This window comes from Pezoporus occidentalis, unplaced genomic scaffold (assembly GCF_034315485.1).
Source record: "Pezoporus occidentalis ecotype Australia unplaced genomic scaffold, CSIRO_AGI_Poc_V1 ctg90, whole genome shotgun sequence".
Lineage (NCBI taxonomy): Eukaryota > Metazoa > Chordata > Aves > Psittaciformes > Psittacidae > Pezoporus > Pezoporus occidentalis.
The window spans coordinates 2,241,308-2,255,791 of NW_026916263.1; the positions used below are offsets into that span (position 1 = coordinate 2,241,308).

Sequence of the window (14,484 nt, forward strand, 5' to 3'; positions counted from 1 at the left end):
AACAATTAAAAAAAGGAAACAGATAATTTGATAGTATGACATTACCTTCAAAAAACCAGTGTGGCAAACTCCTGTCTTTCCATTCACAGACCTATTTGCTGCTTTGTGGCTAAGAATGTGTCCTGCTAACACTTGTAAGAAGCGCTTGCCAGGTTTGTTCACAAGTGTACTGGCAAGGTAGGAAACAGAAACAAGACATCAACAGAAAGCTAGCCAAAGTAAGTTTACTTCTCAAGTGGGAAAAAAAAAAAGATCTGAAAACAAATGATCCAGAGAGCCCATCAGGAGACAGTAGTTTTCTGGGTTTAGGCTTCCTCTAGAAACTAAAACTTCTCTGGAAAGTAAAACCAAACTCTCTTTGGTTTTGTTGCACAAAGAAACAAAACTATGGACTAAGTATCTACCTTCACAACTAACAACCTCCTAGTGAATGGCAGAAGCTTAAAAACACTTCTCAAGTCAAACTGATAATATGGTTTAGCTCCAGACACGCTGTCAGTATCCAAAGAGACTTATTCGTTAGCCACTGCTGTTTACCTGCATCACACCTCTCTCATTACTGAGTGTCCGGAGCTCATCTGAGTGTGCCACACAGATCTCGTGCAAGGCCGCCAGGTCGCGAGACAGGTCAGTCCTCGAGTGCTCGGTAGTGTCTGGAAGCTCAGGAATGTTCTTCAACAGAAAAAGGCAAAGAACGGGTTTAGGGTGCACACGGGTATGTTACAGCTCCACAGCTCCGCTGCCAATGTTGTTGCGCACCACAAACACCTACTGTGATGTTAATCCCTCCAGCTATATCTCCATCTTTCTACTATGAACGATGTATACTACAATTTCTACTCCTGCTGGAAGGGCTCTTACTAGAAGATCTGGTAGTGTGACACCATCACTGAGATGACCACATACAACAACTCACAACCTTCCCCTAAATGAGAGGGGATCATAGAATCATACAGTACACCCTTACAGTAAAGAACTTCTTCCTTATATCTAATCTGAGGAATGGGTTTAAACGCATTACCCCTTGTCCTATCTCTACAGTCCCTGATGAAGATTCTCTCTCCAGCATCCTTGTATGCCCCCTTCAGATACTGGAAGGCTGCTATGAGGTCTCCACTTCTCCATCCATTAGCTGCTTTTTTCCCCCAGTCTAAATTGAGAGAACAACAGCAACAAAAAAAACCAGAAAAATCTGCAACTCAGTAAATTGGTCGTAAACCAGTAATGTTGTAATTAAACCAGCAGATTAATCCAACATGTGTTTTCACACGTTTTTCTGAAAATCAACTATTTTCAGAGCCCTTATGCAAAACCTGTAATTTAAAGGAAACTGACCTATCGTAGTATGCCGAAGTTGCAATTTAACCAGAAAAAGGTAACATATGGCAACCTACCTAAATGCCACACTCATTTTTACTGATTTTTTTGTATCTGTTTTATATCTTATCAAAATATGTACATATGTAAAATATATATCAAAGATGTCTTGCAGGTGACTTTTAAGGGATGTATTCAGTAAGATCTACTCATTTTTGTTACCTTGGTTTTCAAAACAAGTTTTTGGTTTAAAACCAGACATGTATAAAATGAGGACCTAACTCCTGCTACAGCTGTCATTTACAAAACAGCAGCAGTTTAAAAGAAGTCTGTAACTGCAGTTCACTTTCAAACTACAGTATCTACAATGGATGCAGTGACACATCTGGTAACGCACAACTGAAATTCAACCTGTATTTTTTAAAGAAGAATAATAATTTCCATCTCTGGTCAAAACCACAGGAAAAGCTATTTAGCAGAATTTCTGGTTTAAAACCTATTTTAAAAGATTAGTATTTGCATAAGAAAAGTGTATTCAGTTACAAGCACTCAAAACTGTGGGGGTGCCGATGCATTTCTGAGCTAGTTGATTAGAGGTGGAAAGAATGCTGATTTACAGTGCTGCTGTGTAACTTCCACTGAAGATCTTTTTAACCACTTACCCCCAGTTCATCCAAGAACATGATCATGCGATGTTTGTTGCTCTTGATGAATGGATTCACTCCTTCCATATATGGCTCCTAGTAAATTTTGAAAGTATTTATTAGAAAAAAAATACACCCAAGGTAATTGTCACACGTGCTGTAAACAGTGCAGTCAGACAAATAACGCTGCATAGAATGTGTGTAATCTGAAGTGATTTTACCTTTTCAAGTGAATTTCAAATGCAGGTGTGCAGCCACTCAAAAGACTACAGAATTCAGTATTTTCTTAGAATAATCAGATCTCCAACTCAAATACTTTCTTGTACATGTCTACTGATGTGAATTTGCACTGAGGCGAATGTCTCTTGGTACCTAGCTGCGGTGAAAGCTCTACTTTCAAAGGTATGATCCTTGTTCTTCCATTAATGCTTACATTCTAAGTTATGCATGTTAAAGAAATAACTTTATAACACCTGCCCGAAGTCACTTTTATTATACGTAAATCAGCAGATTTATTTTTCAGCCATGTTTTGGCGTGGTAACAAAGACAGACCAGCTGTTGCTGTCAGTGTTATTACAGAACCTTTATTGAAAGCTGTGTCTTCTTGGTGCAATATATATACTTGATTTACAACATTAATTATTTCTAGCAATAGAAAAGTGAAAGTGAGTGCAAGCAAAAGAGGTGCTTTGAAGTGCTGTACAACAGAACACACCAATATAAGGAAGAATTAAGTGCAGGATGAAAGTGAGGGAGGAAGAAAATTCAGCTCTTCGCTTGTTTCAGGACTGGATCACCTATACCAAGCTGGGAGTTTAGGCCTGATTAGTCCCAGTCTGAAAGTTAATTACTATATAGAGACAGAGCAAGGGTGTGGAATGCATTTCAAGGCTGTGTATGGAAACATGCCAGCATTACTGGAAGTTGACTCCCCTTTGCTGTCAAATAATCAAAACGCAAAAAATTATCCCATCATTTATTTAAGGCAGAGTATTTATCCTCCTGATTCTCTATGCTCTAGCAGTTCTTGTAATGTCTTTTTGATATATGGGTACTCCAAAAGAAAACGTGCCTGTTTTACTATAATGGATGCTTGTGGTGGGATGGCTGACTGCCCTTCCTCTCCCTCTGATCCCCTCTAACACAGGAAATACTCAAGTATGACCGCTAGGCTTTTCTGTTGCACATGGAAAAAATAATGTTCCGCAGACTCCCAGGGTTGTCTTTGGAACAAGTATCTGCTGAGTCTCTCTGTGTTCTCATGGCATCAACATATGGCTGCATCACATCCTGTAATATCTACTGTTACGGTCATTCATTCATCAGTTATTTTAACAGACCATGGCTGGTGTTCCTACCAGAGATTCAAAATCTTGGTGGAATCTACCAAGGCATTAACATGAGTTTATAGATGACCTCTTCTCAAATGATTATGACTCCTCTTCCCAATCTGACCAGACTTGATGCTACTGCACTGGTTCAGATCAACACCTCCTTAGCTCTAAATGAAGAAGACAAACAAAACTGCAGTAATGAGGCCTCCTTGCTGATGAGGACAAACAGACCATGTATCAGGCTTTGCAGGAGAAAACAGCAACAGATTTTTGCATGTGTTACACAGGAACATTGAAATGTACTGGGAACAGTTCTCTGCTGCGGTATGTGTGTAAAATAGTAAGTCACCTTTGATCCAAATTCAACCAGATTTGCTAAATTCTGCACAGACTTGGCGACCAGCGTCAGTGTTCTTGCAGCAGTGGGGGAAGGAGAATCTGGCAGAAATACAGAGCAGAAAGTTACTGGCCATTCTATTTAAAACTGACAGCAGGCACGTGAGAGTAAAGCTCTTCCCAATTCACACCTTTTCATGGAATAATATATTTTTAGTATTACAACAGAACCGCATGTGAAGACATCAACTTGGTGAAATACAACTTATGCTGCTTTAGTAATGTGCACAAAAATACATTAAGATGAACAGCTGATCTGTAATAGTTGCATACAGAACAAGTATACATAAAGTGGTGTTGGTAAGAGGTGAAATAAGAACCATTTTCACAAAGATGAAACAGTTCTGTTGGAAGGAGGATTAATTTGTTCTTAAAAAAAAATTAATTTGCCTTTAGAATTAGGATTGAAAAGCAAGTTTACCTTTTCCCTTATTTGTGTATTTTCCACACAAGTGGGCTCTGACAAGTTACACAAATTATACTGTAAGTTACTGCATCAGGAAACCAATACATACATGACATGCAATCATGGGTTGTATTTCCATGAGATTATAGTCCTTGCTGTACTGAACATCACATTTAACACTTTAAGTCAGTTAGAACTTCCTTTCCCAAGAAGTGACATTACCAAGTGGTGTCTGACACTACTATTTTTTCCTTCAGTTAAGTGGCTGTGTCAAAAGCCAGGTCTGAAGTGCTCCAAAATGGGTGTTGTTATTATATAAGCTATAAATATTCTAATTCTTCATTGTCTACCTAAATCTTTTGTTGTTTTTTCTTCCCTTCCCTCTCCAAAATCCATTAAAAAATAAATTCTAATTTTTCTGGCATAGCTGCAGCAATGCAGCTTATGTCAGTTATTCATCCATCTAGTGCTTGGTACAATACAAGCCTTGGAAGCAGCAATGCTCAAAAGCATTCCTAGCCTTGGAATCTGGAACTTCAGATTAGAAGAACTGATCTAAGGAAGTGAATGACTTTAAGAAACCTCAAAAGATGCTTGAAATAAAAGGTTTAACTTTTGAAACAAAGATTATTTTCGATCACAGCTGTCCAGGTGATACTGGGCTGAGCCTATACACCCAGCCTTCAGAATACCTTTTTTCTTATTATAGAAGATGGTATGTTGGAAGCTTTCTTCCTTTTCTTGAACAGCCCTAAAAAGCCATGCATGGAGTCTGTATGTTCACCTTAGCAGTAGTCTTGAATATTAGCTGGATGTATATCAGCAGGACTTTAACAGACAGGTTTAAAAGGGATTACTTAAATTTAGAAGCAACTTTTTACACCTGCAGACATGGTGCAACTCAAGTTAGGAGGTACTTGAGAATTACCTGAGGAACTAAAATACTAAAGAAAGGAGCACTGTGTCAGGCCGTATCTCTCAGTGCTTCCTCCAAAGCATGTATGGAAATGATTACTGGGTGGTACAAAGGAACTCTGTTTCATACAGCCCTTCTCTGTATAGAAATTATATACTATAATTTAGTATAGATTAAAGAGAGATGATAGAAAACATGCTACATCATCTTAAAAACTGTCTATGAATAAAGCAAAAAAGGCTTCTATCACATTTCTGATTTCCTCTTATTTCCATTTTACTAGTAGAAATCAAAACTCAGCTAGGGAGAGAAGGAGGAAGAGCAATGGCTTGTGCAAACTAAATGCCCTCTAGCTTGGGGTTAACTTTGACAAGGAATAAAACAGAAACAAAGATGAACTGTAACACAGGCAAACTTTAGGCAGCTCAGACATCCAAATATTTTACCTCTAGTAACACGAGTTTTCAGTAGTTAATTGCTTTTCTTTGTTTCCTCTCACAGAATAAGTTAGAAATGCCCGCAGACATTTCCAGGTGCTTAAGGCAAGGGCCACGGGATAATCCATGCTTTTGCCCTTAAAGTTTCATGACGGGAAAGCCAAGTGTTTCATGCCTACTATATAAAGTATGAATTAAAATCTGAAGCATATAGTCACCTGAGATGATATTAAACATCCTTGGGTTCAGGATAGCAGGACAAATCAGGCGAAGAAAAACAAAGCCACTGAAATGAGAAGAAAATTTTATTTTGTTCAGCAAAATTAGAGAATTAGTGTAAAAATTGTGTATTCTTTCAGAAATCAAATTAGCACAGAATCTATTTGAGACAGACACCAACCAACCAGCCTGTGCTCTGTGAATACATTAAAATGAAAACTAAATTATAATGCTATGACTTCAACTATGGTTACAGATGAACAAATAGGCATATTGATTTCCCAGTTAAGGTAAACTGTTGAAACCATATGGGAAGATCCTAATTGTAAAGCCAATATCAGACCACACCAGCTTCAAAAGGAGGAGGTCCCAAAGGTTTTCCATCGTTTGCTACCACAAGGCATCCATCCCACAGCAACCGCTCCCCAGGCCAATGCAGTGAGGAGTGTAGGAGCCAGTGGGCAAAGGGAACCTTTTGTCTGGCAGCAACACAGCCTTAAGTCAGCTTAAATTGATCCATATGCTGATGACAGTATGCTACAGTAGAGAAATAGCAAGGGATCTGCTACTTTCTTCCATTAAGTAATTGCTGCCATCTAGAAAGCTAGGAAAAAAGCACTCTGTCTTGATGGCAGAACTAGCAACTCATTAACAGAAACCCACAACAGCCTCCAGTTGCATGAGAAAAAGGTAACTTTCTGTTAATAGCAGAAATAAAAAACATCCATCTCTGGTTAACTTCAATTCTGGCTAATTGCTATACACTGAAGCAACATGTGGACCAACTAAAACAATTTAAATAATCTATAATTTGGTTGGAGTGCTTGGACACTGCCAGTAGACTGGTTCTCACTACAGCAATACCAAAGCCAGATCACTTACAAAAGCAGGAAGGGGACCTTGCCTGCTGATAAGTACATGGTGATGGGTAATGTATATATTACTTGAAAATGACACACATAGTAGTAAGGTTAACTTACCTTCCATGTGTACAAGACATCCAATATATACTGTTTAGGTACTTCTTCCTTCAAGAACCATGAATTATGGGCTATGAGTTCCCAAGACAGCAGTTTTTGGCCATATGTAAAGCTATAGTATCTTCTATGGCGCAAATTTAAAGCTATGAGGAAGTAATTAATTTTGAAGTCATGGCATACACAGCAATTTCTCTTTTAAAGTGCCCAAACTTGAATGCGAGTGAGGTATGAACCTAGTATAGAACCTGCTGATACAGAAGATCTGATGCTTCTTACCCTGGTCAACCTGCCTAAATTAAGTCAATATCTGTAAGAGGGTTTATTACCAGACAGAAATCACTAGTAAGCACCTGTGAAGACTATCATCACAAGAGCAAGGGATCTCATATTTACAGCATCCAGGGGAGACCTCTGGAAAACCCTGCATGTGAGCCATGTCCACTAGGGAAAGCCACATGGTTCTCTCTGGAGCTGGGGAGGAACATACAGAGACAGTACTCATGGCTGAGCCGTACAGCCTCTCAGAGAGGGGCTCTCACAGCAACAGGAGCCTTCATAATGCCCCTGCATCGTATCCTGGATGAGATGGGGCTTCTCGTGTCAAAATGATAAATGGAAGCCAAAGACAAGTTCTCTGAAAGACTTCCTCCATGGAAAATTAACCACGGCAAATCATATGACTGCCAGACACCACAACCCATGAAAGATGTGGCTCTGACACCTTTAAAAAACCTGGCAGCATTTAGGAAGAGTGTCAAGACCACATCTTTGTCAAAGGTTTTTGTTTGACCTGCACTGGCAATGGACAGTGTTAGAGGAAGAACTTCTGTATTACATTGGCTTATGGATCTGCACCTGGTGTTTTTCTGGCTGGTATGAGTTCAGAGGAGTCAGATTCAGTAACCTCCTGCAACATTTCTGGGGAAGCTCTGGAATGTTTCAGCATAATTGGCAGGAGCAGATAAATTAAACTAAACCATGACAGCATAAAATTAATGTTTTTGGAAACGAGCAGAGTGTTGATTCAGAGTGATCAGAACCAGCAGCTCACCATCAGTGACCGGGAGCCTTCTCTGATGCAGAAAACTACATATACCAATGCTAACAGTACCTTGGTGAAATCTAACAGTCCAATTGTCTTTGTAAGAATGTATCTGACTCCTTACTGTGTTGGGTCTGCATTTTAAAGTGCATGGATCTTAAAACATGCCAGATTTCTCCAACAATTAACACATACTACATAGGAGTCCCTGGGATGGGCACAGTCCTCCCAGACTGCATACGGCAGGAATGTGATCTTCAGAGATCACTGCTCTCTGCTGGTATCAAAAAAGGTCAACTACTGCTTTGAGAGAAGTTTTTCTTTCCCAGCATGAAAAAGGAAATCAGATTAATTTGTAAACCTTGAGAAAACACATGTAAATTAAAAATTGAAATCATTAAGTAGAGCTACACTGACCTCTATTCTACATCGTCTTATTGTGGCAAGGCTCTAAGTACATAATTAAGAATCCAGCAAGTTCATAATCCTTAATTGGGATATCATGCCTCAGCACCGTAAGTATCTTAAAGACTGCTGTAACCTAAGTAAGTAAGGTGCAGTTTTGTCACTGGAAAGAAACATAGATGAGCATGCTGCAGTATGTCTTTAACAAGACTTGAAAATATTATTTGCAGTGTAAAGTGACAAGTAACTTACCTAACAACTCTGGTTCTCATGGTGGTATTAGCTGGCCACTTGTTTTGAACAGACTTCTGTAGGCACCCATAAATATACCTCAATGTCCTGCAAAAATAAAAGCTACTTACTCATTCCATTAAACTCACAGAAGCAGAAGGAGAACCAGTAAGACATCATTTTAGGATGCAGCATAATTCACACCAACAGGAGTTTTCAAATACTTACGGAGGCAGTATCTCTGCAGCCATGAATATTTTCTCCACCAACTCTGAAAGTATACTGAGTAGATGTGCCAAATTAGTGTTTACATCTTCATTTTTTTCTAACTTTGATGGATTTAACTATAAGAAAGAAGAGAAAAAGATGATGTTTCTCTAACTAGAACTACATATATAGGTTTTCAATATACACACTGAATGGTACTTCCAAGTAAGTTAATTATTCTGTTGCTGTACAAGTCTCTTACAGAACTCACAAATCTCTTTCAATGTCTAGTCAGGCAATTGTTTTAAGTTGTAATACACTAGGTTTTTAACAGCTGATATATTCACTGCTTATCAATCGACATGACCACCCATCATTTCCACAAGTAAGTTCAAATGAAACACAGAAATTAGCAGGGTTATTTTAAAAACATCTTCAGACCCAACATCAATTATTTAATATCAGGAAGCTTAAAATTAAAACTAAAGTTCAGACATGGACTTCTATGATATCTTTAGTTTACTAGAAATTACTTAGGTCAGGACATTCAGTAACTGCTACAGAACTGCCTAAAATTGCTAAACATAAATAAGTAATTAAAAGTAATTTTAATTAAAAAAACTTAAGAAGTTTTACTGTGAATATTGTTTAAAGCCAATATCTAGGAAAAAATATATCTCTTAATGAACTCATTTCCTGTATTTCTCATGTAAATAAATTTCAGTTCTGAAACAATAACAAATGTCTCTGAAGCTAAAATTTAATGCAAACACCAAACATAACCAGTACATAAGTGTGTCAACAAACCAAAAAGTTTTAAAACTTAGCTCAGGGTATCACCTCACAGGACTGCTTGCTCTCCATTATCTTTAATATAGAGTCTTTTAGTGCATGGTGAACAAAACTTGTTGCTGTGGCTTTCATGTACTGCTCCATAAGTGTACTTGCTAAAGTGGTGGCACGAAACAAGGTAGTAGCTTCATCTGGATGAAAAGATGGCAAAGTGAAAAGCAGACGAAAAATGAGCTATGTTTACCCTTTGATATATGTTGTAACTAAAGGAGGAAGAAGAAAAAGGTGGGTGCTGGAGCCCTTCCCTCCCCACCTTCCCAGAGTTTCACTAAACAGCAGTGTAATTTAGTGCAGTACCTTCCATGCTTATCTCCCTGTCATTCAGCGTCCGTAACAACAAGGACTCAAGCTTTTCATGAAGAAAAATCTTCAATAAAATGCCAGCCAACAGTGTTCTATCCTGTCCACAAACGTGTGATAAGGCATAGACTACATGAAGTTCTTTCTGGAGTATAAGCTGAAAGAAAAACAGAATTTCAAAATATTCAGAAGCTTCTCCTACCATATAACAGCTTTGGAAGGACTAGTACCATACATCTGTAAGTGATGTACCGATGTCACTATAAATATCATTTAGTGATGTCAACCAGTCTCATTGATAGGTTTCTCAAATAACCAACAAACTGAGCTTTGACAGATAAAACAAGGGAAGCTGAACAACTCCATACCTCTTTAAACTCATTGTACTCCTCTTCTGGCATGATCTTCTCCATAGAGTATCGTGCTCGAACACGCAAAGATCCTGGCTCAATACCCTTTAATGGTACATGGGAACTGAGTTGAAACCACTCATCTGTTGCATGTCCTTTTTGTAATCGGCTTAATTGGCAACGCATGAACACTTAAGAGAAGAAAACATTGTTCAAGTATGTTATCTCAAACAAAACAGTCCTACTATTGAATAAAGAACCAGTTTATTTTCAGCACATTTCATCTTGTTTCAGCAAAAGACTGTTAATAAGAGTAACCAAAATTTTTTGCCATCAATATATTGACAGATTCTCTCTTCAGTCGTTTGACAGATTCTCCAGTCATTTAACAGCCTCCTGTAAACTGCAGAAATGCAAAGCATTCTGTAAATACTGTATACATATACATTCAAAAATGCCACATGGGTACTGACAGAGTTTTCTTTGTAACACCCAAGCAGTGACTGAAAAAGTGCTACCCTGCAAATCCAGGTAGCAGTGAGAAACTAAAACCAGATAATGTGTTCATAATTCTCTGTCCTCTTTCCAGCCTCAGGCTGATACCACCATCAGGTCTGCTCCTTGACCACTTTGTTACTCCTTACTGTATTTATTGTAATGATGAAAGACAACTCAAGATTGTAAACCTGAGTTTATTACTAAAAACCATGCCAGGTTCTCATTGCAAAAATCATTAACAGAATGCCAGTACCAGACAGACAAAACATACAAACACAGCGGTATGGTGAGCATGAAAATGACAGTGTTTGTGACAGTGTGACAGTGTTTGACCAGAATAATGAAAACCACACAAAGTATCCACTGCTGCAATACATATTCATCTTTTATTAAAAAAAAAAAAAAAAAAATACTTACATATATCCGGATCTTTACTTTTCTTTGTTTTGTTACTAAGACTTATCTCAAATCTATTAATATCAGCTGAAAGATCACTAGGAGAAAAGGCAGAAAGCCTCAATTAATATTATACTTGGCTGGCATTTAAGTTTACTCTAGACTCATTTCAATCCTGCCAAAGACACTTGTATTAACAAAATATTTAGGTGCCTACAGAAAATTCTGCTCATGCAGAATTTGGCTGAAACGTTGCTGCTGTACAAACACACAGTATTTTTTAAAAGCATATGTAAAACCAGTACACACTGTTAAAAATCTTGAATACATGCAACCAAGTAGTGAAATTCAGTAATTAAAGAAGATTATAACTTACTCAAACACAAATTCTTCTGACCACACAGGGTTCTGCCCTTCCCTAATGTGTGTTTTCGCTACTTGGACACTGTTCAGGTAGATGTTACAGTATGGATTAGTAAAATGCTTTACTGGGAGCGTATGAGCTTCTTCCACATGCAGAATAAGACTGCTGACCTAAAAAAAAAAAAAAAAAAGGGAAATACACAAAATCTCCTTTTGTGGCTAAACCAGAAATATGAAACACATGAATGAATGATTCTACATACTCTATGCAGAGGAGTAACATTAATATATGGATACTGAATATAAACTAAAATTTGGTACTAAGAGCAGCAAGTAACGTACGTAATGGAACAACATTTAAGAGACACCAGTACCAAAATAAGAGTAACTCAAATAATTAGTAAAGATAAATCTCCATCCCCATGTTTTTAAGCATCTTGTTTTCCTTTTTTTTTTTTTTTTAAATTCTCTTTGAGGCATTAGGACTTACACCTTCTTTGCACAGAAAACTTTACTGAAATCAAAGACAGGTACTTTGAATAAAAGCCAAGGATGATTCCAAACACAATGGCATATTTGCTGCTTTACTAACAGATTACATAGAATTACCTTGTGAAATACATTATATTCTATTCTTTTAAGTAGCTGACCACTTTCTTCACTTTTTGAATTAAAGGATTATTTCAGATTTTAATTCTTTCTGCTTTGCTTTTGCAGCTTGAACTCCCCAATTTCACCTTCCACTTTATCTGTGAATTGACCTAATAACATCCCTAATACAAACTACAGAATAGTTGTGTGTTCTGAAAAATATCCTATTCCTTTTTCTGGTGTCTGTTAAAACAACTACATTCAATGTTCCTAACATTCAAAAATATCAGGAATTCTTGAGTTATTTTCCTGTTATTCTCCTGTCATCATAGATTTCACTGTTTATGACTGACTGTCCTCTACCTCTGAGGAACTTCTGGCAAACAGAGCATTTTCAAGAATACAAGAAAAATTAAGCCATAAGCAGAGTTCACCATTTGTTACTGAAAATTAATAGTATTAGTTACATGTCACATAATTTTGTCAATTTTTTTAAGTTTTCCATAAGTGGAAATAATTTTTAATATTTAAAAATAAGAAAATATTTTAAAAGTTTAGGTGATACAAATGCTGACTTCTTTACACTTTTGTTCCAATTTAGTTAGAAAATAATACCTAGCAAAGCACATCAGACTGGCTAACACCATTCTCAGCTGTACATATGTACTGACTATAACAAAGTATAAGTCATTCTGTTTGGTTTCACAAGGGCATTGCATAAGTCCAAAAAAGAAACTAAGTACATGCAGGATTTACTACTGCTGAAAGGAAAATTTGGAGATCTGTTAGTATAATTTTGCAACAAGGAGACACAACACTCCTTCACATGGATGGCCAGCCCCATATCAGCTTCACCTGACGAAGACGTTTATTTGATGTTCCTGGACTGGTTTTTCTTAAACTGCAAAACATCTGCAGAGCTTTCATCCAGTCCTAAGAGAGAAGGATACAGAACAGTGTAAACAAAGTCAGATACAGCTTCTTTCAATGGAAGAGACATACCTAAAAAGAATACCTTAAATGATCCCTTTAGCTTGGCTGAACTTAAGTTTTCTGTGATTCCAAATTTTGGAATTGTAGATATTTAAGCAAAGTTCTTATCTTTACTTAGCAAAACCTAATAAGGGATTTGCAAGTCTGAACCATTTTATCTTTCATCCAGCATTACTAATAAAATATACAGTGTGACCTTTACCAATTTTCCACCCTAGTAACATTACACAAAATTACAAATGGTATAAAAAAATGAAGCAAAACTTATCTGCTCCTGAGAAAATTACGGTTAGCAAGGCAAACTGTTCTGATTATTCTCTACAGTACTTCTATAAGGTTAATAACACTGTACATACTTCAAACAAACTAAAACAGTACTAACAGAAACACAGAGCATGTATCCAACATTCCCCACTTTGTCTGCTCACAAATGTGTACAGCAGAGTGGATGAATGGATTCCATTTGGATCAAGGAAGTAAACAGGTTGACTTACACCAAAGTGATTGCAGAACCTTTGTGTGTGTGTTTTTTTAAACAAATAACTGCCAACTCGCCAGGCCACCAATGAAAAAGTCATTGCAGCATGAGAAAGTTGCTAACAGAGGAGATTTGCAAGGGGCCTTTAGAAGGTGGAAGATACGATTCTATGTTATAGCCTCGGTCTCTATTTTTTGTCTCCTGAATTTTGTATAGCTCTTGCAAAGCACATAATTTAGGCATTGACCAAATAGCCTTCTGTCTGTGTCTCAGAGATCCACCATGTATTCTCAAGGTAAAAATTAACAATGTTATTAAAAAACCCACAATGCTTTTTCAATTTTACCCATCACATTTTAAAGACACAGGAAGATGTGCTACAGCTATTTTCAGCTAGGCAGCCCTTGTGAGTCAGGTTTCAGCTTCCAAATCTTTCCACAGAAGGAAAAGCTTCCAACTTGTTTCCTTATTCTCAGGAGTAGCAATTGAAGAAACAAACGCCTCCTAAATACTCTAACATAAATATTTCCTGGATTCACAGTACGCCTCTCTATTCACTCATAGCAGGAAAACCTTTCCCCTTTAATGCCAGAGCTTACAGCAGTGAGAATGAACAATGTGCTACATTGTAAGCACAGTGACACTCACATGTAAAGCTGCATTTTACATTCCCTTTTACTTCAGACAAACCATAAAGATGCAGTTCTCAGAATGGCGCTGCCCTGATATTTATTTACTGCACTGTAAGAGCCTTAATACACAAATAAAACTGTTCTATGAAATGTTGCAGCGTAAAGAAAGATGAACTTTCTCAAAAGAGAAATATCTATAAACTTTTCTGGATCAAAGCCATATTATAAAAAAAATTAAAAAAAACCAAACAACAGTATTCTGTATAAATGCAGTGAACAGCCTGTTAAGCAGATCAAAACCAAAAGCAGATTATGATAAATGGTCACGGAACAAGACAGGACAGTCCATCTTCTACGCAGTCTTAATTCTTTGGATTTCTAGAACACCAAAGACATTGCAGATGTGACAAAAAATGAATGTACAGAGATGTGTGTGGTAATTGATGTACACTCAATTTCTATACAGCATCCTGCTTCTTAAAGACAGTACATTAAG

The 14,484-nt window shown here is 37.3% G+C and overlaps 2 protein-coding genes across 2 annotated transcripts in view; both read right to left on the reverse strand.

The window, feature by feature from the left end:
• LOC134156808 (cytochrome c oxidase subunit 7C, mitochondrial) overlaps positions 1 to 14,484 on the reverse strand; it is a 575,449-nt gene that overhangs the window by 324,454 nt on the left and 236,511 nt on the right. The gene's annotated exons all lie outside the window — the stretch shown is intronic.
• The window catches only part of RASA1 (RAS p21 protein activator 1), a 61,024-nt gene that overhangs the window by 1,161 nt on the left and 45,379 nt on the right, over positions 1 to 14,484 (reverse strand). The window contains exons 13-24 of the mRNA XM_062605180.1: positions 12,741 to 12,818; positions 11,308 to 11,465; positions 10,953 to 11,029; positions 10,056 to 10,228; positions 9,685 to 9,844; positions 9,376 to 9,518; positions 8,557 to 8,672; positions 8,350 to 8,436; positions 5,670 to 5,737; positions 3,646 to 3,734; positions 1,980 to 2,057; positions 538 to 672 (exon numbers count right to left, since the gene is read on the reverse strand). Of these exons, the coding sequence (XP_062461164.1) occupies positions 538 to 672; positions 1,980 to 2,057; positions 3,646 to 3,734; positions 5,670 to 5,737; positions 8,350 to 8,436; positions 8,557 to 8,672; positions 9,376 to 9,518; positions 9,685 to 9,844; positions 10,056 to 10,228; positions 10,953 to 11,029; positions 11,308 to 11,465; positions 12,741 to 12,818 (1,362 nt within the window). The remainder of the gene's footprint in view (positions 1 to 537; positions 673 to 1,979; positions 2,058 to 3,645; positions 3,735 to 5,669; positions 5,738 to 8,349; positions 8,437 to 8,556; positions 8,673 to 9,375; positions 9,519 to 9,684; positions 9,845 to 10,055; positions 10,229 to 10,952; positions 11,030 to 11,307; positions 11,466 to 12,740; positions 12,819 to 14,484) is intronic.